General features: G+C 41.4%; 1 protein-coding gene across 2 annotated transcripts in view; it reads left to right on the forward strand.

The window, feature by feature from the left end:
* Positions 1-731: 731 nt before the first annotated feature.
* Positions 732-23,940, forward strand: part of ide (insulin-degrading enzyme) — a 28,721-nt gene continuing 5,512 nt past the window's right edge. The window contains exons 1-21 of one of the 2 annotated variants that reach the window (XM_052081359.1): positions 732-1,068; positions 3,474-3,658; positions 3,988-4,195; positions 6,807-6,976; positions 7,854-7,976; positions 8,596-8,708; positions 8,809-8,971; positions 9,048-9,140; positions 9,242-9,333; positions 9,466-9,546; positions 9,704-9,807; positions 10,338-10,440; positions 10,556-10,678; positions 10,925-11,007; positions 11,698-11,842; positions 14,812-14,922; positions 15,034-15,154; positions 15,556-15,647; positions 17,840-17,951; positions 21,678-21,845; positions 22,342-22,614. In XM_052081359.1, coding sequence (XP_051937319.1) covers positions 983-1,068; positions 3,474-3,658; positions 3,988-4,195; positions 6,807-6,976; positions 7,854-7,976; positions 8,596-8,708; positions 8,809-8,971; positions 9,048-9,140; positions 9,242-9,333; positions 9,466-9,546; positions 9,704-9,807; positions 10,338-10,440; positions 10,556-10,678; positions 10,925-11,007; positions 11,698-11,842; positions 14,812-14,922; positions 15,034-15,154; positions 15,556-15,647; positions 17,840-17,951; positions 21,678-21,845; positions 22,342-22,614 — 2,749 coding nt within the window. In that variant the 5' untranslated portion in view covers positions 732-982. The remainder of the gene's footprint in view (positions 1,069-3,473; positions 3,659-3,987; positions 4,196-6,806; positions 6,977-7,853; positions 7,977-8,595; positions 8,709-8,808; positions 8,972-9,047; positions 9,141-9,241; positions 9,334-9,465; positions 9,547-9,703; positions 9,808-10,337; positions 10,441-10,555; positions 10,679-10,924; positions 11,008-11,697; positions 11,843-14,811; positions 14,923-15,033; positions 15,155-15,555; positions 15,648-17,839; positions 17,952-21,677; positions 21,846-22,341; positions 22,615-23,940) is intronic. The other variant, XM_052081360.1, reaches the window with a different exon arrangement.

Genomic DNA, 23,940 nt, shown 5'->3' on the forward strand with positions numbered 1-23,940 from the left:
GTGGTTTGTGGGTTTACAAATGGATGACTACATGTTTATTGCATCTGTTTACTATCATAATCATTCTCTGCATATGTTTCAGTAAATCACTTCAGAATATTTCCACGGTTGTCTCGGAGACTATCTTGAGTATACATATTGTTTGATTTGGGGAAAAACTGGACCTTGATTTGTGAGAGTAAAGAAATGTCTCCATCTAGTGGTGGCGAGTGTTGACGTCAGATGGTTGCAGATGTTGAGGATAAAGTCGAACCGAGGTTATTCTTTAACTACTGCATCAAGAAACTATCAGAAGATTAAAATTAACTGTAATAATATTATATTGGAGTTATTCTTGTTGCAATGAACGGAAATGTTTCTTTTTCGTTGTCTTTTTAGAAATGTTTCTTTTATTGTTGTCTTTTTATTTTGACGCTGTGGTTTGGGGATACTGAGAAAATGTATACAGTAGTAAGATGTGCTAATTTTGCAGACTTCTGCAAGTCAAATATAAAAAGGAATGAAAGGAAACCAAGATTTTTAATGTAATAAGAACGCAAATGTTGTTAACGCTGCCTATTTAGACTAATCTCCTTTTTATTCGGTTAGTGTCGCAACATACTACGAAATTCATGACGATGTTATGTTAAAACAGCACGTTGTATATAAGAAGTACGTGCCATTTGTCTGCTGACAGCTGTGAAAATGCCGGTGAACGCAGTATAAGACAAAGCTTTGAAACCAGACCTGTTCATTACACTCGACGTACAGGCTTTGTAATCGATATACGCGTCAGTAACAACAATGTATTGGTTCATAATATTTTGCGCGTGTTAGGAACACATTTTAATGTCCTTCAAATTTATACCTAATCGTTACAAAAGTAAATGTTGGGCGATTTTACATATTTCACAAGTTTTCGCTGACGTCTGAGATCGACTGCTTCTGACTGAATTAAGATGGTGGTGTGAAAGGAAAGGTTTGTTGTTCATGGGTGCAAAGTATGTTCAAGTGCATCAAACGAACGGCGCAGTGCACGATCTATTTACAAGCAGCTGGAAGCGGTCCCCATCTCAGCAAAGAAATTACGTAAGTGTTGACTGGTGACTTATGCAGTTCGAAGACGTAAGTGTTGTCAACGCATCGAGTCAAGCTAGCTAGTCCTTGCTACTGAACTAATGGAAGGCACCAGTCGGGGCCGTTAAGCCGGGTGGTTGACCTCGGCGACCCATCTTAAGCATTGCAATGTTGCTTCTTAAATTGTCTGTCATATATCGAGTTTGGTGTAAACATTCTAAAGCATCAGTGTGTTTTACACATTTTTATCACAGAACTGTGTAATACAATGCGATTGGTGCTTAGTCACGATTGTTTCACGCGTGATGGCCCAACATTCATTGTCGATGAGTCATTTACTCAGTCACTCCACAGTGGATGGGTCCCAACATCCCGACATTACAGTTCTCTGTCATGAAAAGTGCTTAAATTATGAAATATAAGTATTAATTGAAAGCGTATGCTGTTGTAGTGTCCATAGTTAGAATGATCCTCACCTATGGAATAAAGTCCCTAATACCTCAGGTCTATTGAAACTGTCAGGGTTGGAAAAAATATTAACTGTAGGATTCTCATGAATCTAACCTTATTGTCCTATTTTAATCCCCATTTGCATGTTATTTTCTAATCAAAACTAATGCTTCGTTTGAATAATTTGAATGTAATTTTAGATGATTTTCTCATAATCCACCCCCCAATATTTTGATATTTTGTCTTTTCTTTTTAATCTTTTATGTAATGCACTTGGAATTATTTTCTTTGTGAAAGGTGCAGTACAAATAACTTGTCTTGCATACCCATAGAGTTACTAACTTGACAGTTATCTGGCCAGGTATGAACTGTTTCGGTTATTTTCCAGGGGCCTAACATTTTCTCTCATGAGAAACTCTCAAAACTAAACTCATTAAAAAAAACAACAACTAACTAAGATAATGTCATCAAGAGAACAGTTATTGTGCAGTTGTCAACTCAAAAGTAAAACTAAAGCACTCTGTGGGGCGAAATAAACACTAATAGCATTGCCCTATCATCAGTGATACAAAATGTTTACGTGTCATAATTCACCAGACATTTTCCATGGCAGACAGGTCTGGACTGCTGCCAGGCCGGTCTAGTCTTCACACTGTTTTAGAAAGACCTAGGCTGTTGTAACATGGAGAATGTGGCACCACCCAGTGACAACTGTGAGACAATGTGTAAAGTATCAAGCAGAGCTAAAGTGATCAGTGGTAGAATGCAATACTATGACAGTTTGTACAGTTGGTGCAGAAAATCATTGAACCATTTTAGAGTGACCAGTAGCAGTATTTGTAGTACAAGAAGAGTGACTACGTCAGTGACTGTTTAGGGAGTTAATGGCTAGAGGGAAGAAGCTGTTTAAGTGTCTGCTGGATTTGGTGCGCATGGATCTGTAGCGCCTGCCTGAGGGGAGTAGCTGGAAAAAGGTGGTGGGCAGGGTGCGGGGGATCCAGGAGGATTTTCCATTCAATTATGGTTTTCGGCCTTGCCGCTTAAGTGCAGAGATTTCCCCAGGTTCTCTGAATATTTTGAATGTATTATGGACCACAGAAGATAAAATCCATTAATGGGTGAATATTTGTCATAATACACTACAACACAATACATCCAAAAAGCATAGTTCATCAGTTTAATCCTGGAGAACCCAAGAACATTTTTCTTCTTTCGAAAATGATGAATTATACATTAAATGACTCCTATATGTTCACACCAAAATATGTTTTTTTCAAATAATCAATGCTTTAATGCTAATTTAGGATTAGGACCAAATCTGACCCTTTGGGATTCAAGGGCAGAATTTATAGGGGCCAAATATGACCCAGTGGGTTCTCCAGGGTTAAACATTGAATATCTTGTCTTTGTCTTGTCTTCAGTCAAGTATAGATGCAAAATGATTTGCAAATCATTGTAGTCTGCTCATATTTTATTACAGATAAAGATGTATTTTACACAACATCCCAACTTCATTGGAATTTGGCTTTGTATATGTATGAATAGGCGGCCCGGTACTCCAGTGGTTAGCACGTCGGCTTCACAGTGCAGAGGTACCGGGTTCGATTCCAGCTCCGGCCTCCCTGTGTGGAGTTTGCATGTTCTCCCCGGGCCTGCGTGGGTTTTCTCCGGGTGCTCCGGTTTCCTCCCACATTCCAAAAACATGCGTGGCAGGCTGATTGAACACTCTAAATTGTCCCTAGGTGTGAGTGTGAGCGTGGATGGTTGTTCGTCTCTGTGTGCCCTGCGATTGGCTGGCAACCGATTCAGGGTGTCCCCCGCCTACTGCCCGGAGACGGCTGGGATGGGCTCCAGCACCCCCCGCGACCCTAGTGAGGATCAAGCGGTACGGAAGATGAATGAATGAATGAATGAATATGTATGAATATATGTGCTCATACTATACATTGTCATTGTTTTTATTCTAGGCTGGTGCCATCTTCTCCACTCAGAATGACTGACCCAGCTCTGAAAAGTGTGGTCACAGACATAGTTCGCTCTCCTGAGGACAAGCGAGTTTACAGGGGCCTGGAGTTTAACAATGGATTGAGGGCCATGCTCATCAGTGACCCAACAACAGACAAATCCTCCGCTGCTTTGGATGTCCACATCGGTAAGGAATGAAGTATATTGTTGTGCAATATAGCCGCCAGCTTTATTACTCATTCCTCAATAAAGGCACTTCAGTTGGCGTTAATCTTTTGTCAGTTGTTAGTTTTAGATATGCCTACTTCTGTTAGGTTTTGGAATGGAAAAAGCTTAGTCACAAAATCTATATTTGCATGTACCGGTATGTGTGCTGTGGTGTAGCATATTAGTGGTGTGCATCATAAAGACGTGCCAACATAACCAACTAATTCCATGTAGAGAATATTCAAATTGAAAATGTATCCACAGCTTGTTTGACTGTATCTCAGGGATCTTTTTACCTTCAAATTTCAGGTTCGTTATCCGACCCGGTGAACATCGCAGGCCTGGCGCACTTCTGTGAACACATGCTGTTCCTGGGGACAAAGAAGTACCCGAAAGAGAATGAGTACAGCCAGTTTTTGAGTGAGCATGCTGGCAGTTCCAATGCCTTCACCAGTGGAGAGCACACTAACTACTACTTTGATGTGTCTCATGAGCACTTACAAGGAGCTCTCGATAGGTAATCGGCTATTTATTTGATTATATTTCCATCCATTCATCCATTTTCTACTGCTTATCCAAGGTCAGATAAATAAGATATATTTTATTTGTCCCACACTGGGGACGTTTACAGTCTACAGCAGCAAGATTGTGGGGAGAAATAAAGTAGAAAAACAAAGTGTTTGCATTCGCAGATATAGATAAGGTGGCTGTGCCATTTACAATTGTTTTTGATATTTAATTATGTTTCATCTGTCAAAAACTATTTAGTCTCCTTAAAGAATCCCTTGCAGATGTCACCTCTAGCTTGTCTGTTTGTCATCTTCCGTGAACCAGGAACCAGCCAAATTATTAAGAAACAATAACAAGCATGGTGCCTCATTGTTTGTTATTGTTGTATTTTGTTCATTTTTGTCATAGTATTGTTTTAATACAGATTGCTCCGGTAGCATAATTCATATGATCATGCATTCTCAATGCAGTATTTTAAAAATTAATCGGTGAAGTGTAAAAATGAATCCATCCATCCATCCATCCATCCATCATCTACCGCTTATCCGGGGCCGGGTCGCGGGGGCAACAGCTTTAGCAGGGAAGCCCAGACTTCCCTCTCCCTAGCTACTTCTTCCAGCTCTCCCCGGGGGATCCCGAGGCGTTCCCAGGCCAGCTGGGTGACATAGTCTCTCCAGCGTGTCCTGGGTCTTCCTCTGGGTCTCCTCCCGGTGGGACATGACCGGAACACCTCACCGGGGAGGCGCTCAGGAGGCATCCGAATCAGATGCCCAAGCCACCTCATCTGGCTCCTCTCGATGTGGAGGAGAAGCGGCTCGACTCTGAGCCCCTCCCGGATGACCGAGCTTCTAACCTTATCTCTAAGGGAGAGCCCGGACACCCTGCGAAGAAAACTCATTTCAGCCGCTTGTATCCGGGATCTCGTTCTTTCGGTCACGACCCATAGCTCGTGACCATAGGTGAGGGTTGGGACGTAGATCGACCGGTAAATTGAGAGCTTCGCCTTTTGGCTCAGCTCCTTCTTCACCACGACAGACCGATACAACGTCCGCATCACAGCAGACGCTGCACCGATCCGCCTGTCGATCTCCCGCTCCCTCCTACCCCCACTCGTGAACAAGACCCCAAGATACTTGAACTCCTCCACTTGGGGTAAGATCTCCTCCCCGACCCGGAGGGGGCACTCCACCCTTTTCCGACTGAGGACCATGGTTTCAGATTTGGAGGTGCTGATTTTCATCCCAACCGCTTCACACTCGGCTGCGAAACGCTCCAGTGAGAGTTGGAGAGCCCTGTTTGAAGGAGCCAACAGCACCACATCATCTGCAAAAAGCAGGGATGAAATACTGAGGCCCCCAAAACGGACCCCCTCAACGCTTCGGCTGCGCCTAGAAATTCTGTCCATAAAGGTTATGAACAGAATCGGCGACAAAGGGCAGCCTTGGCGGAGTCCTACCTCCACTGGAAACGATTCCGACTTACTGCCGGCAATGCGAACCGAACTCTGACATCGGTGGTATAGTGACCGAACAGCCCGTATCAGGGGATTCGGTACCCCATACCCACGAAGCACCCCCCACAGAACTCCCCGAGGGACACGGTCAAACGCCTTCTCCAAGTCCACAAAACACATGTAGACTGGTTGGGCGAATTCCCACATACCCTCAAGGACCCTGCTAAGGGTGTAGAGCTGGTCCACTGTTCCACGGCCGGGACGAAAACCACACTGCTCCTCCTCAATCTGAGGCTCGACTTCCTGACGGACCCTCCTCTCCAGCACCCCTGAATAGACCTTACCAGGGAGGCTGAGGAGTGTGATCCCTCTGTAGTTGGAACACACCCTCCGGTCCCCCTTTTTAAAAAGAGGGACTACCACCCCGGTCTGCCAATCCAGAGGCACTCTCCCTGTTGTCCACGCGATGTAAAAATGAATCGTTGGTCAATATTTTCTCTAATCATTTGTTCTTTTTTGTCTTTATTTTGCCACTTTGAATCCACGATCCCAGACCATCTTTTTTAAGAGTCACAATTTTCAAACCACTGATGGAGCTCCCACCCCCACTGGAAACCGTCCATTTTACTCTTAGAGTGAAGGTGACACTCCTCACTTTACAGGGGACTGTTGTCATATCTATCATGTATCAGCCGTGGTGAAAAAGCACTCACTCAACAGAGTGGATTACCATCTTTATAAATGAAGGTTATTCTAGCTGGCGTCTGTTTGTGAAATTGTCTAATTGTTGTCCACTGCCGGTGAGATGCGTGGCCCATCTGGTGCCCTGAGAAAATAATAGTGTAGGCTACAGTTAATAATGAAATATTAATGATGTCTACCACATGTTGATGTAAATTTACAATTAACATTAAAAGAGAATATTTGCTTTTCATTTCCTTAATTTTTCTCTGCACTTTTTATGTATACGCAGAGTTGCTGTCAACCTTATTTCACAAAATGGATTTGGCTTATAATTAAAAAAAATCTTCACTTCAGTGCTTTAAAATGGCATTCCCAACTGTACGCTATTACTAACATATAGTAGTATTATATTAAGTTATTGTGTCTTGTAAGTGTCTTCTGTATGGTGATCGCATCAATTGTCATGTTGTAATCTGTATAGGTTTGCCCAGTTCTTCCTCTGCCCGTTGTTTGACGAGAGCTGTAAAGACCGTGAGGTGAACGCTGTGGACTCTGAGCATGACAAGAACCTGATGAATGATGCTTGGAGGCTCTTTCAACTAGAGAAGGCCACTGGAAACCCAAATCACCCCTTCAGTAAATTTGGAACAGGTAGCCCTTCTTGAGTAGACTTCTCACAAATGAACGTACTCTGTTGTTGCTTTGAAGACCTTTGCCCATTGTAGCTGGTTGCAATTGAAAAATAAACAGCAATAAAGATTTTGAGAAGCACAAAGATATTTAAGCCTACAGTATGTCTTGTTCGAAAAAGGTTGAACATGGTTTGCAATTGATTGTATTTTGTTTTTATTTGTGTTCAATCAGTAACATGGTACATACAGACCACCTGGAAGAAAGTTGATACCGCCCCGCCTTTGTGTTGTAGATAGGTTTGGTTCTTGCCTTTTTCTCCTACAACAGTGATTTGCACCAGTTTGCTATTTACAATTTCTTTATTGCCGATGGTGTAGTGGTCCACTTGCTTGATTTGTGAGCAAGCAGCGTGGGATCGGTTCCGGCTTAGTGTGGTTGTGAATGCGTGTGCCCTGTGACTTACTAACGACCAGTTCAAAGTCAACTGGGATAGGCTCCCGCACTCACAATGTGACTCTGTACAGCAGTACAATCTAATACATCTTTAATTATATAGCGCTTTCACACGCTGCAGCTGTAACAAAGCGCTTATCGGTGTTGAAAATGATATAACAATTTCATTATGAAGATCAGATCCATAGTTTTTAGGTGTCCCAAAACAGCTTTGTGTTAGAAGATTTAACAATTTAACAATGGGGAAGCCCCCCCCCCCAAAAAAAATCTTCACAATATCAAGTTCTATACCAGCCCTACTTGTCAAAACACTGCATTCTAATTTATATTGTGTGTTAAACCCCTGTAAAGACAAATTTCTGTGAAGACACATTTTTAGTTCACCTTTCATTTCAGTGTGCTCAAGAAATAAATACAATATACCTGTACTCCTCTGCTCTAGGTAACAAGTTGACCCTTGAGACGAGACCGTCTAATGACGGCATTGATGTCCGCCAGGAACTCCTTGAGTTTCACTCGACATATTACTCCTCTAATCTAATGGGCCTCTGTGTTTTAGGAAGAGGTAAGGCAACACAGAGGAAGACTTTTATTTATTATTAATTTAATTGTTTTATTTATTTAGATTATTTCTTTTTTGTAAGAGACAAATGTGTTTAGTGATTTACAGCACAATATCTACAGCAACTCGTCTTATGATTTTTTTAATGATACCGATTAATTGACCTGACTTCTTAAATTTCTGCCCGTATCTTTATTGCTTTTTAATTCCTAAAGTTGGAAGGTAGATAATAAATCTTCATTGAATGTTTGAACAAATTAAGTGAATTAAGAAAATACTGCACAACTATACAATGCAAAGGGTTGGGTTGGTGTTCATATGCAAGGTGTGCTCAGTCTTTAGTATCAAAATAACTTTACCTCAATGCGCCTCTTGATGGAGTGCAAACCAATGAACATCCTAAAATAAAGGCTCGAGGGACAAGTTCATGTTTCACAAGTTAAATGGCATTTTATGATAATTTATTTGAAAGAAAATACACAGAGTATCACTTTGTTGATACTCTGTTGAGGGAAGATGATAAGTGGTTCAGTAAATGAATGATTAAAAGAATGTACCGGTAGTCAAAAGTTTTTTTTTTTTTTCAACGAATTTAAGTGTTAAATCATGTTCTTACCCACAGAATCGCTAGATGAGCTGACTTCTATGGTGGTCAAGTTATTTGCAGAAGTAGAGAACAAGAATGTGCCGATCCCGGAATTTCCTGATCACCCCTTTCAAGATGAATATCTAAAAGTCAGAATCTGTTGTTTACCCATGCTGTTGATTTATGTCTATATTTATTGTTTTCTGATGAATTAAAAAAATCTATTTATATTCCTGTTTATTGTTCCAGCAATTCTACAAAGTGGTGCCCATAAAAGACATAAGGAATCTGTATGTGACGTTCCCCATCCCAGACCTGCAGAAATACTATAAGTCAAACCCAGGGCATTATCTGGGACATCTGATAGGTCATGAAGGACCTGGAAGTTTGTTATCCGAACTAAAAAGTAAAGGTAGGGAACATGAAATGTCCACATAGCGATACATCAAAAGTGAGTACATAAGCAGTGATATTGTCATTGTGTTCAGGATGGGTGAATACACTTGTTGGAGGTCAAAAAGAAGGAGCCAGAGGATTCATGTTCTTCATCATCAATGTAGACTTGACAGAAGAAGGCCTTTGTAAGTAGTTCTTGATATTTGGCTATGGAGTGTTTTCCAGTGTGGTGTTTGTGGAAGAATCTGAATTGTAAATAACCTCATCATGTGGCTGTCCCTTACAGTGCACGTGGAGGACATTATTTTTCACATGTTCCAATATATCCAGAAATTGCGCACAGAGGGACCTCAGGAGTGGGTGTTTCAGGAGTGCAAAGTAACGACAGTATTATACACATTATTTAATAAATGTTGTTTTGAATTAAAACAAACAAACAAACAAACTTAGTTTGTTTAATCTCACTGATACTATGATTCTGAGCTATCAATGTTTTGTGTTCCTCTACAGGATTTAAACAAGGTAGCCTTCCGGTTTAAAGACAAGGAGCGACCCCGTGGCTACACCTCCAAGGTGTCTGGTTTACTACATGTAGGTGTCCTTTCTTTGTGCAAAAGTTGGTTTCATCGAGTAATGTTACAGCTTGTTGTGGCTCACGTCCTGACTGTCACCAGCCCCCGATGCTGCTCTTAACTCCCAGGATGTGTGACACAAATGTGTTTATGATAATATTTTGTGTGTTTTTCAGTATTACCCACTTGAAGAGGTTCTAGCTGCAGAGTATCTTTTAGAAGATTTCAGGCCAGACTTAATTGAGATGGTGCTGGACAAGCTGAGACCAGAATATGTCCGGTGAGTGCAAGAATACTTAGAATTGAGAAAAAAAAGTCTACCTCCATTTTCTACAAATCGAAAAAACTCTTTTGTACATCCGCTGTCAATCATGGCCCTTAGAATTGTAACCATTTGTACATCCCAAGTGCCATTATAAGCATGCAACCCATTGTCTGTGCATAAAAATACCTGTTTCTAGAGCTTAGAAACAATTGTTTTTGCCCCTGCGTGATTGTTGAAACCGTGGTTCAAAAGACTACAGTCAAAATAAACCAATTACAGGTATTTAAAACAACAAAGCAATATTGCCTTAAGAATGGTCCATTAGCTTAACGCCAACGTCTACTGCAAATCGCTATTGACAAGCATTCTTAGTCATAGTTATCGTACCCTTTATGCAATAGCTATTGGAACACAAACATCGGAGCAGAACATGTAGACGGACATAATGGCAATACTCATGTATATATTCTACCACTTTCCTGCTAATCTGGCTGCAACACTGAATTGCTTATAATGACACAGTTCTGAAAGTATTCTCTTTCCAGGGTTGTTTTGGTTTCAAAATCATTTGACGGACGGACAGACAAGGCAGAAGAATGGTATGGTACACAGTACAAACAGGAGGCTATCTCTGAGGAGACCATCAAGGTGAATCACTGCAAATACAGTGCCGAGCAAATCACTGTGCAGGCAGTGGTATTCTTCTTCTTGAGAGAAATGATTTTGATGAATGACATCAGATTAAGTCGTGTATGTGTTTCAGAAATGGGCCGGTGCGGACCTCAACGGCAAGTTCAAGTTACCAATGAAAAATGAGTTCATTCCGACCAACTTGGAAATTTACCCTCTTGAGAAAGATTCTCCTGCCGTCCCTGTTTTAATCAAGGCAAGTGGGTTTGCTGCTGTTTTGACATTAAAGCCACCTTTCATATGTTCATACCTTACTCAAGCAGTCAGATTTTAACTGCAGATTACATAAAAAAAATTCCAATGAGTGATGCTGTTTGCTAAAATAATGCCGACGGTATATTTTATTATTGCACAATTAGTTTGAACTGGAACTGGATTCTCTGTGTTTCTGCATTTGTGATCACGGTGCATCAAAATGAAACGCGTTTCTGTCTTCTTTTAGGACACAGCAATGAGCAAGGTGTGGTTCAAGCAGGATGACAAATTCTTTCTTCCCAAAGCATGTCTGAACTTTGAGTTCTTCAGGTATGTAATAATTTAGTTGCTGATGGAAATGTCACAAATAGCAAAGTACCCAGTAAAATTACCGCTTCTTCTATGAGAACATGAAATAGTTCATTTATGGATTAGTTGGTGATAATAGCATCAGAAAAAACTGCTTTCACTCCTTTTTTCTGTTTTCGTAACATAACCCAGAGAACGTTACCCATGGAAAATATCCCAGAACGTTGCATCATGGGAAGCTCAGAAGCAAAAGCAGACAAGCGCTAATTTTGCAGCCCTCTTTTTTTTCTTCTTCTATGCAGTCTGTTGGAATGTCAGTTTTCATACAAATGCTGACACGAGACAACAATATTTGTACTATGACAATAAATATTTCCCAAATTCTCAAAATAATTTAAAGGAAACTTACAGTTGCGTTCAAAATGTAGCTTTCACATGAATGAGCAGGACTATTCTTTCTAGATTTAACAACTGCTGACTTTAATATCAAGTACCGGTATATATTTTTTTTATTTGATCATTTTACTATTGGATGGTTCATAGCAGGCAACATTTTAATGTGGAACCAAATTGTCAGTGCTAAAGTTAATAACATTACATTGTCTTCATATTCTTTTTTTCCTGGCTTTAGCTTCTTTGGCCACCAAAGCAAAGCATTGTAATTTGTAGTCAGTGCACTTTCTTTCTTTGACCTCTGCTATTTTTCTACAGCCCTTTTGCATACGTGGACCCATTACATTGTAACATGGCTTATTTATACCTGGAGCTTCTAAAAGACTCCCTCAACGAGTATGCATATGCAGCCGAACTAGCTGGTTTGAACTATGACCTTCAGAATACCGTCTATGGGATGTATGTAAGTATTCAGATTCCCTCACTCTAAGGTTCGTGTTACATCCCAAACCTCCTACACTTCCCTCGACTGGGCTATAGTGGCTCAGCCATACCTCAGTGGCATTAATTGTGAAAAATAACATACCAGCACTTTTTCTATTACACCCAAAAACTTCCATGTGGTAGTTCAAGTACAGAATTGATCTCCGCAAACTAGACCTGGCTTGTGTCATTATAGCTTTTGTTCTATGCACATCTGTTCATCCTTCATCAATCCCCTCCCCTTTTTTAATCGTTCACCTCCCCCAAAACATTAATTCCTATGAATCCTTTCCCTTGTGCATCACAACGTCAGGCACAGCATTGCTGTTGTTGTTTTTGTTATACTGTACCTGTGCTGTGAATCTAACAAAGTAAGATGAGACTTCTCCAGATGTTTATGCGGGACACAAAGCCAGTAATGAGGCTGCATATACATACTCTTCCTGTCATTCTTCACGTCATGTCTCTCCTTCTCATAAACTGTCTTGTTGTTTTTGTCCCCGCCCCTCCCTTCTGTAGTCGCTATTTATATGCAAATCCGCTGCACTGCAATATGACCGACCTGTTGCTCAGGTTACTGAAGAATGATTTAAGAGAGTATACATATGCAGCCCGCCTGGCAGGGCTGGTATATGGCCTAGCCTCCGGGATGAATGCCATCCTAGTGAGTAAGACGTCTGAGTCCTGCAGACAAGTGGAGCAAGTGTTGTGGTCTGTCGTTTTTGAGGCATTTCAAGTGTGAAAGTAAAATTGCTTGCTTGTCCCCGCTCACTTTGGTTTGTTGTAGTTGCTATGGTTTCTAAGCTGGAGGGTTCTGTAATGAGATTTTGCTGGCCGTTGCATTACAGCATGTATTTTAAAAATGGGGCTTTCAGTCCCTCACAGCATTATAAACTAACTTTTTTTGCCAAATAAAAATGGATACACGAAGGCCTTTGTAAACCTATTCAAATAAATGAAAATGTTTTGAACCTATAGTGGAATCAATTCCAGGTTGTAGGAATTAAACTCAAGCTAAAATCCAGTTGGAGGTTGATGGGAAGAATCTATACAGAGGTTCAGGCTCTGGGTTCAAATTAAAGTCCAAAAATTTAGATTCATGTCATTTTGAGGGGTTTTTTTGTACTTAAGACAAGATACCTGCCCACATTGTATTACCGTGGTTTGTTTTACAGTGCAACCTCTGTGGTCGAACACAATCCTTTCTGGGATATTCCAATTTAGGTGTTAATAGTAGGGATTTAACGATAAAGGCTATATCGTGCAATTAAAGTTGTAATGGTATCCTCACGTCACATTACATTATTAACTCATTCACTCCCAATGACATTTTTAAACGTCTTTTCATACTTGGTCCAGAATTGGCTCGTACTGAATGAGTTAAAAGTAGCACATCTCTGCCTTACTTTTCACCTTCAGCCAAACCTGCATTGTGACCTACAAAGGCCATGATATTTTGCGCCGCTGGGGCAATAGGAATACTGTACATGACAATAAAATCACTGGCTGGCCTATCTTTGTCACTGCTGCTATTATCTATAAAAACATAATTGTGCTTTTCCTAATATCCTGGAAAAAATTGAGCAGTATTTTGAGTTTTTATCCAGAATTGTGAGCTTATATTGTCAACCTCCCCACAATATTGTGATAATTAACTTATCATGAGGTTCATATATATCGTGACGTTTCGATCATTACATAAATAGAAATAATGTGTCAAAAACTTTTACTGTATATACAGGCAACGTTTCACATCACAGAACACAATTTTTTACAGTCGTAAAGAATCTATTTTTTAACATCAGTGGTCACACAATTGTAAAAGGTTAACCACCAATGTATTGTAAAACATTTTAAAACTAGCATTGACATAGTTTTGGTTTTCCTTTTTAGAATTCAAATCTGCTTAATTCACTTTGCTTACAAGTAACTGCAATTTGTTTTCCTTGTTACGGCACATTCTCCACACCTAACAAGACAAAGAGCTCCTTAAAATTTAGAAATTTGCGGTTTTACTATTAACAAATGCCAATAAAATGTTTTTACCTGACTACAACAGACTTGTCCCCTCTATTACTAACATTCTGCACTGTTTGGAGTAATCCGTTCCCGCTTATCAACAGCTGCCCAAATGCGGTCCTTAATAGCTATCCAGTCTGTTTTACGTTTCCCTCCTCCAACACAACTCATTCCAATGATCAGGATCGTTATCAGGCTTCTGCAAAGTTTGCTGATGAGCCGTGCATTTGAGATGGATCTGTTGGATGAGGGAAACATACACAACAAGCACCGGATTTGGGCATCTCTACCATAATCTGCTCGTATTGATAATTAACAACCTCTCAAAATGATGGTGGTCTCTCCTTGGGGACAGTCTGTTGGTGTATCTGTGACCTGTGCCTAATAGATTGCAGTCAGCAGTATCAGAGTGGCCATTTGTCAAGGTTAATGATATTAGAGATAGAGACTTTTACCACATGTCTGTCAACCAAGGGACTTTGTGATGCGGGTAGAAATTGGTGTGATTGCTGAATCGGGATGGGTCTTGAAGGATGTAGATGGCACTTTGTCCTGTTTCAGTCGCCCTTTTTTCTCTCCTCGCTTCTGCCATTATTAAATTGTGCATTTGCATCGAAAAAAAACCCCACTCTTACTTGCAATGGATGTTCCTTTCTCCCTATAGCGGAATACAACTATGTTGAAAGTTATATATTTGACTATAACAAGATCAGGTATCCAAAAACAAATCTGATAATGAGAGACTTAATTTCTCGTTCAACAGACTGTGTACATCAGCTGTTGAGAGGCCATTTTGTTCATCCCGTCTTGTCTCCAGACCCAATAGTCCTTCATAGGCCAGGAGATGACCATCATATTCCTAAATGAATAAATCCAATATTTGACACCCACAATGATCCTGTTAAACCATCTACTCTGTCACTGCGCCAGCTCTCTGTTAAAGGTTACAATGACAAGCAGGACATCCTTTTGAAGAAGATCATTGAGAAGATGGCCACGTTTGAGATCGATGAGAAGCGGTTCGACATCATCAAGGAAGCGGTAATTACTATTGTCATAAACACCATTACTCTGTTCTAGCCAGCCCGCTCTAGGAGATTGTAAACCGCAGTGTTCGCTGTGCTCACATTTTTTCTCCATTTCTTTCTGCAGTACATGAGGTCTCTGAATAATTTCAGAGCAGAACAACCGCACCAGCACGCCATGTACTACCTTCGTCTACTCATGACTGAGGTGGCCTGGACCAAAGATGAACTCAGAGATGCTCTAGAAGGTGAGATAATACTTTTTCAACATAAATAAATATATATATAAAACAAGAAAGACAGCAACTTAAAGAGTGACATTTTCAAATTTCTGGAATGTGGTAATAGCTGACCTTTTACTCCGATAACCAAATGGAGTTCTCTGCTATAAATGTGGCTTAAAGGTATACGCTTACTATCATCTTTTTTTTAATACCTGAACCTCTTTTTTGTGGAATACTTGATGTGGCCCAGACACACTCAGATTCTATACCCCAGCCCCCACATAAATTGAGTTTGAGACCCCTCATATACATCTTCAAATGCATTAGTTGAGCTCAATTTTCTTTAACGGCTTGTTCTTTGGCCGAAAGTGAGTCATTTCATTATGACGTTGCTCTTCGAATGATAGCTGTGATCTGTATTGCAGATGTAACTCTCCCGCGACTCAAGGCTTTCATACCTCAGCTGTTGTCACGGTTACATATTGAAGCCCTTCTCCATGGTAACATCACCAAGGAGGTTTGTTTGTGTTTTACTCCGTAAAGAAAATGTATTCACTTTCTGGTGTTTGTTCAAGTAGCAATATTGTGGAAAATAATATTTTAGTGGAGAAAGTCCAAGAATACCATATTTTCCGCACTGTAAGGCGCATCGGATTATATAATTGAATGATTTTAGGTGTGACTTTATAGCGCGGAAAATAAGTAACTAGGATATCCTTCATTTGTCCCGCAATGGGGAAATTTACAGTCAGAGTTCAGAAAGGAAACCACAAGGTAGGGAGAGGGGAAAAAAACACGCTCAAACTATCCTCTTCTGAGGATAATTTAAGTCCAGGATAAAAAAAAAGTCCCCAGCACATAAATAAGCACATGACAGTTACAACAAATCACAAGACATAACATGTAATGAGGGGGAGGATGAGTAATCTAATAAATTTTCCCTGATAGACAATCTTTAAAAGCAAATGATATTCATATAAAATTCATCTGAAGTAGAAATGTTATAATGAACACATTTTATAGCGGTAATGTTATCTGCATTGTAACAGCAGAACGGTTTGGTAGTCAGTATTCAGCTTTCATCCAATTCAACACCACAATTTATAATGACAACAGTACTGTATCCGATTTATACGGCACTTTTCTGTAACACTAAAAGTGTTAGTTAGTTTAGTTAGTTAGTTCCGCCCGTTCCTATTTGGAACATTGGGCGACGAGTTTCCTCCATTTGGTCCGGTCACTGGCGACCCTTCTTGCCCCATGCCAGCTGACAGCCATCTCACTGAGGTCTTCTTTGGCAGTCTGTCTCCACGTCTTCTTTGGCCTACCTCTCTTCCTCTTTCCACCCTCTGGCATCCAGTCCATGGCCACACTTGCCGGTCTCTCTCTTGGCAGTCGGAGTACGTGGCCGATCATTTTCCTTCTCCTTTCAGAGACAATGTCTGACAGTTCAGCCACTCCTGCCTTCTTCATCACCTCCTCGTTGGTGACGTGGTCTCTCCATGAGATCCTCAGGATGGATCTCAGGCAACGCCGATGGAAGACATCTAACTTGTTGGTTATGTTGGCTGTCTTCATCCATGTCTCACAAAGCGTAAATCGCTGTTGGGATAACCACTGACATATAGAGGCGTAGCTTGACAGAATGCAACTCTGTCTTACACCAGTGACAATGTCAAAATCATCGGTTGTGCCACTGTTGGTTTTGACACAACAGGTTGAGTTGTGGTATAATGACCTGAAGATGTTGATGTACTTGAGGGGTACACCATACAGCTGGACGATCTGCCACAGTGACTCCTGGTGGAGGCTGTCGAAGGCTTTCTTGAAATCGATATAGTTGATCATGAGTGGTATCTGAAGTTCTTGGCACTGCTCTATGATGTTTCGAAGGGTAAAGATCTGTTCGGCGTAAGACCTTCCCTTCCTGAAACCGGCTTGCTCTTCCCTCAACATGTTATCCACTTCATCTCTAAGGCGATGTAGCAGAACACTGCAGAATACCTTGATGGCAATTGACAGCAGCGTAATGCCCCGCCCACTGAAAGTGACCACAATGGATATTTTTTTCATGCACTCGCACATTCACACGCTGGTTGCGGTTAGATACGCATGCAGCCAAGGGCAGGCTGACTGAAGCGCGGCTGCCATTGTGCGCCTACTGCCTCTCCAACCGCATTTACGTCCACTCGTAGACCAGTGTGAGTGGCACTGGAGGCAAGGTGGGTGAAGTAAACATCTTGCCCTGAGGAGACAACGACACATGACTTGGACATAGTGAAATTCTAACAGAGGGTCCCTTCGCTCTATCTTGTGAGCCACGGCAGCCCGTATAATAATCCTAAGTAATGGGACACTTGTAAAGGTATGCTGTATTTTGGCCTGGGTGCAAAATGTAAAGGTCCAACAGCACATGGTGAAAATGTACAACATTTGATACCCTGAATATGAATATGGATGCATTCATCTTTTATTTAAACAAAATTAAAACCATTTCAAGAAGTGTGAGTGCATGTATATTCTGTAAATAGACACAACAACTTTGCTTATTCTGAACATTTATTTTTATTTCTTTAAAAAATATATAAAAAGGGCACCTACTTAAGGAACAAAATGAAATGTGGGCATAGTGTTTGCTGCTCGATGTTTTTCTGCGTTCTCATTCGATGCTTATTAATTTCTTCCTGTCCTCTCGGTAATGTTTTTTAGTCTGCACTTGGGATGATACAAATGGTGGAGGACACTCTCATTGAGCACGCACGCACAAAGCCTCTCCTACCCAGCCAACTCATCCGCTACAGAGAGGTGCAGGTTCCAGACGGTAGGTCTTGTACTCCTTCACACTGCGCTTAAGTACTCGTAATCAACACCCAGCCCGGCTCCACCGCAACCACACAGAAAGGGACTCGCCCTTCTTGCAGGTGCATGTTGTCCTTACACTGAAAGAGGCTTCAATCAAATTAAACATTTCTAATTTCCACCTGAGGGAGACCTGTGGTCACCTCTTGCGAATTGATTTCATTCACTCAAAAAAAGTCCCGGTACACACATTCCTCTTGGCAGGTACACACACACATGCTTAGCAAGTCACCTGTGCTACCGCCCTGATTATGTTATGCACATTGAGTGATTTGTAGACGAAAACCAGGGTCATGTGGGGCTATCAGCAAAAAACCTGTGTCTCACCGACGGATGCAGAGAGGTTTACGGGCTTGGTTCCAGGTGGCAGGGAGTACAAGATGTAAAAACACTGATGCTCTGCTGAGTCACTGCCTGCCAATGTAAAAAAAAAGGGAAAATAGCTGACATACACTCACTGGTCTCAGGCTGGCAAAACCTGCGCAATTTAATAATATCCTAAACAAGTGATGCATAAAAAGCAACATGGCCAACCCTTGCCGGTTTTACAAAAGCACCATTTGCGTACTCACCTGGTTGTGTGTGTTTTTTTTTTAATATAGTACAAAACTAAAACTTCTCACATTTTTTACGGTTTTGCAAAAAAATACAAAATAAGATTTGCATCCTTGTCAGAAATGCTTATAACATTTGCGAACTGCTTTCATGGAAATAAAAATGCTCCTCAAGTCACATGCATGCTGGCATGTTATGTTGATCCTGTAAAACCTGTAAAAATACCCATGACTGCTTTCTGAGTGCCCATTCTATTATGTTTTTGACTCATTGATGCATCAATACATCATATATTTTTCTAAATGCATACACCAAGAACAGCAAACAACTTAATGTTGGTTTGGCACACAGCGCACAGCTACGAGGATGTTTGTGATTTGGTGGCGTCTGAAGCTACCTTAGTTCATAGCTCTCATGGTAGTAATTCCTTAATCTCAGTTCAGATACATATGAACAATCTAAAAAATGTTCACCAAACTAATTTGATTCCTTAGAATATGTATGTAGCCAAACAGCTTAAATGGTAGTGGTGTGCAAAAAAAAAAATCGGGGTTTTACATGCCAAGCAAGATTCAATACCGATGTATGTCAAAGTACAGAATCGATTCTCATTTTTCTCAGACAAACCTGAAGGTACCATCTTCTTCCAGCAGATGGCAGTGCGGAGTCAATTTGTTGTGCGGAGTCAATGGACATAAGCATTCAGCCTACCGGTAGTCACCCTACTGCAGGCATGTCCAGCTCCGGGCCTGTTTTCCATCTCTCTGAGCTGCAACACACCTGATTCAGATGATCAGATCATCAGCCAGCTCTGAAGCAGCATTAGAACGATTCTGATTAGTTGAATCGGTGTGTTGCTCCAGGGAAAGCTGGAAAACAGGCAGGACAGCGGCCCTTGAGGAACGACTTTGGACACCCCTGCCCTACGGCATCTGAGTAAGCCAGTGCCCGAGCCATGCAGCGGCTCTTTCTGAAATAAATGTCAGTAAGAGTGACTGACTTTTCATCTGGCTGCATTGACATACATGATTCAACTTATCGCTAGTATTGTGATATGTATCGAATCGGGAGTTAAGCATCGCATCCCCATTCCCTAGTGTGCTTACTCCGTCGAATACAGGGCAGGTAAAACATAGATACTGAACAAACACTGTCGGACAAAATAATCATTGTGGTTTGTGGTCACCCGTACTATACAATGCATACCAAAAAGGTGTAGGCGTTGGCTACTTTGGAGCTGGTTAGTAAATATGTGGACTTGTTTACAGCTGTTGAACCAAACTGGCAATAGCAAATTCTAACCCAGCACTACCATTGTTCATGCATTTCTTTTACATTAATGCCGGAAAAGGAGGCGTTGTACCACCATCAAGCCCCTTCTAAACAATGAATATATCCTTTTTGGAAAATTATAGACCCACCTCAAATGTTCCCTTCTTAACCAAGATTTTCAGGAAAGTGGTTGTTAATGCTGAGCCTTTTTGATGAATTTCAATTAGGTTTTAGATTTTTTTTCACAGTACAGAAACAGCTCTTAGTGGCCTGGTCTATATGCAGCCGGGCTTAAAATATATATATACAGTTCCCCTTCTCCGTATAGAAAAATATTTCCATCCACACTTCCTTGTTTGTTAAAAAAAAAGTAAAAATAAAAAAGGGCATCCACAACAAACTGCTGAAGCGCATTTTTCAAGGTTATTTACAAGCGCTTCCAGAAAAGCCCCTTCACCCAGTTGCCCTGATGGCAGGATGTCATGCTTGCAGGCAGACCAAGCACACCTCTCTGCGTGGAGCCTGCCACGAGGTGACACTGGTGTTAGGACTTTTAACATTTTTTTAAATCAGAAAACTGAGAAGTTGGCAAGAGAAAAATAAGCTAAAAATAAAGATTAATAAATACTTGGCCTCCATAAAATGAACGCTAATGAGCCATCCATCCATTTTCAACACAGTTTATCCTGAACAGGAACACCGGGAGCTGCTGGAGCCTTTCTCAATTGACTTTGGGCGGAAGGCAGACTACAACTTGATTTGGTTGCCAGTCAGTCGCAGGGCACATTGAGAGACAAACAACCATTCACACCCATATGCACGCCGTCACCGAGTGGGAACCGATCCCGCACTGCCCGCACATGAGTCTGACGTGTGTAGCACTACACCATCAGCGACTGACTGAAAATTAAGTAGCTAAATGAAAAAATAAGTAAACAAATACAATCTCTTTCCCTCCCTCTTTCTCTCTCCCTTACTTTCTCTCTCTCTCTATCGAGAGTGATAAATAGCACTTTATTCAATCATGCCTCTATGTCAGAGTGGCCAAACCAAAGCCGCTCTTTTGTAAAAGGCTCATGGCAGGCCCCGTGGAGTTCATGGAGATCACGAGATAGAAAATTCTCTGATCTGATGAGGCAAAAATTTAGTTTGTTGATGTCAATGACAGCCATCATGTTGGAGAAAACCAGGAACTGCTGATCACCTGACTAATACGCGCGGGACGCCTACAATGTAGCATGGTGTGGGGATGTTTTTTAGCTGGAAAATTTGGGAAACCTGTCAAGATTGCGGGAAAGATGAATGCAGCAATGTACAGAGGTGTCCTGGGGGAAAACCTGCTTTGCTCAAACCGGGGGGGGGGTTACCTTCCAACAGGACAACAACCCTCAGCAGACAGCCAAGATAATGGAGTGGCTTCAGGTCAACTCTTTGTATGTCCTTGAGTGGCACAGCTGGCACACTTGAATACGATCAAACGTCTCTGGAGAGATGAAAATAGCTGTGCTCCGATGCTCCCCGTCCAACCTGATGGGTGCTGAAAAAGCTGTAATTACTGCCAAAAATGCAGTATTGAGCAAAGGCTGTGATTACATATCTACAGTACGCGTGATGGCTTAGGATTTTTTTTCCCAATACATTTGCAAACATTAAAAAGAATTTAAAAAAAAAAACATTTTTACTGTGTGTAGAATTTGAAGGGTTAAAATTTTTTCCAGGCTGTAACATAAAATGTCAAACGCTAGCTTTATATACTTGTCGGATGCACTGATAAGCAACACAGATACGATAAACTTGAAGAGCATATTACTTCTTTTTGCCACTGGTGCAAAAAAAGTGAACATTGTCATGTTCCTGGCAGGTGGCTGGTATGTTTATCAGCAGAGGAATGAAGTGCACAACAACTGCGGCATCGAGATCTATTACCAGACTGACATGCAGACCACCCATGAGAACATGCTGCTGGAGTTATTCTGTCAGATCATCTCCGAGCCGTGCTTCAACACGCTGAGAACTAAAGAGCAGCTGGGTGAGACGCTATTCGTTCATTGAATGGCCTCTACACATTTGAGTGTGTGCATGTGGGTGTGCGTGCATGTATATTTAATATGTACAAAGTACATTCCAGTGAAGTTTGTGTTAAACATAACTAAAAAAATGAATACAATAGTTTGAAATCATGTTCAATCTATATTTAATTGAATACCGATACAGTACAAAGACTAAATGTTTAATGTTCAAACCGCTGGCCAAGAAGTGATATTTACTGTAATTATGACGTGACTATTGTTAGCATAGGTTTGTGGTTAACTGATGCATGCCACCTTGCGTAAAAATTCAGGTTATGTCGTAGCCGTAGGAATGGAAGTGAATTGAATACCCTTCATATTTACGATCAAAGACCTCAGCCTGCCACCTCGACTCCTTGTGGGAAAATACAAGAACAGGGTTGAAAATGGCCTTGATTGGTGATAACACTGCGTTACGCTGAGCCCTGACCCAATTTCTCCTTTGTGCCCTTAAAGGCTACATTGTGTTCAGCGGGCCAAGACGGGCCAACGGGGTCCAAGGCCTTCGCTTCATCATCCAGTCAGAAAAGGCGCCTCACTACTTGGAGAGCCGCATCGAGGCCTTCCTTTGCACCATGGAGAGATCAGTGGAGGAGATGAGCGAGGAAGCCTTCCAGAAACACATCCAGGCCTTGGCCATCCGCCGCCTGGACAAGCCCAAAAAGCTGTCTGCCGAGTGTGCCAAGTACTGGGCGGAGATCACTTCCCAACAGTACAATTTTGATCGAGGTGAGCTGCTGCAAAGGTCCTCCTCACCTCACAGCTACATCTGACTCATATTTGAGTAGTCAAATTAGAATGATCATCTCTGATATTGTTGCTCGTCTGACGTATTACAGTTTGTGTTGCACCAATCAATCAGTCGCGATCAGCACCCATTTCCTTATTATTGGGGCACCTGCAATCAGCCAACTCCTTAAATGAAACCGATCTTCTCCCCAGATCTCATCTCCCCTTGCAGAGGTTTGACAAAGTCAGCCACTCTCCTCTTGTGCGATAATTAATAGTTTTTTTTTTTTAGTTGTGAGAACTACTTCATGTGCAGTTACAACAACCTATTTGTGTTGTTTCACATGTTGTGTTACAATAAGACAAGAAGGCATGGGCGATAACCGGATTGACGAATTGCTGTGGTTTTAAAAAGCCACTGTTTCAATATGTGCTCATACTGTCTCTCACCGGTAATGTGCTCTTGTCTTCTTAATGAGGGGATCTTTAAACGGTGCACAATATGATGAGCTGATTGCAGAGTCGAGTAAAAGAGCCACGTCTTTGAAGTTACTGTAATTGCTTCATTAACTTTTTTTTTTCCTCCTCAACACATAGCTATGCAGAAAGGGGTGGGTGGATGGAGCGATTAGGCGGGAGGCTCGAGGTTGCTTCATGTACCAAATATTGTATACCGTCAAACCTCGGTTTTCAAATGTCTCTGTTCTCGACCAAATCGGTTTTCGACCAAAAATGTTGAGTTTTTTTATGCCTCGGATGACGACCGAATTTCGGTTCTCGAACAAACTGAGCGCACTTAAATGCGTCACTTGACTCCTCTCGCCTTCCTTACATGAGGAAGTGACGCTTCCTCGTGTAGCGTTCCATTGTGAACAGACGTGTTCAGTCAAGATTTTTTTTTTTTAAAGCGTGGTTTTGGTTTTTGAACAAATCAGTTTTCGAACAGCCTTCTGCAATGGATTATGGTCGAAAACCGAGGTATGACTATTTTTGTTTAAAAATAAAATGGATTGTGTTCATTTGAGGGGGGTGGTGGGTCAGTTTTAGTTTACCCACATATAAAAAACTAGCTGGTTCGCCGCCCTCTGGGCGGCTCATCAGCTAGTTCCTGCGGAAGGCTGGTAAGGTGGTGGTTCGGCCCACAAAAGTGTTGTTGCTTGGTTCAACTTTTTGTTCATCTTCATTGCTTATCGCGAAAATAAAGAGATGTTTAGCTCTACTAAATAACTAACAATTTTATTGCAATGCTTGTGGGTAGACAACATTTTTTCGCTAAGATGCCCGCGCGATCGTAGTGAGCCACTGCCTGAGCGGCGCAGTGGCGGC

The sequence above is a fragment of the Hippocampus zosterae genome, chromosome 11 (assembly GCF_025434085.1).
Source record: "Hippocampus zosterae strain Florida chromosome 11, ASM2543408v3, whole genome shotgun sequence".
Lineage (NCBI taxonomy): Eukaryota > Metazoa > Chordata > Actinopteri > Syngnathiformes > Syngnathidae > Hippocampus > Hippocampus zosterae.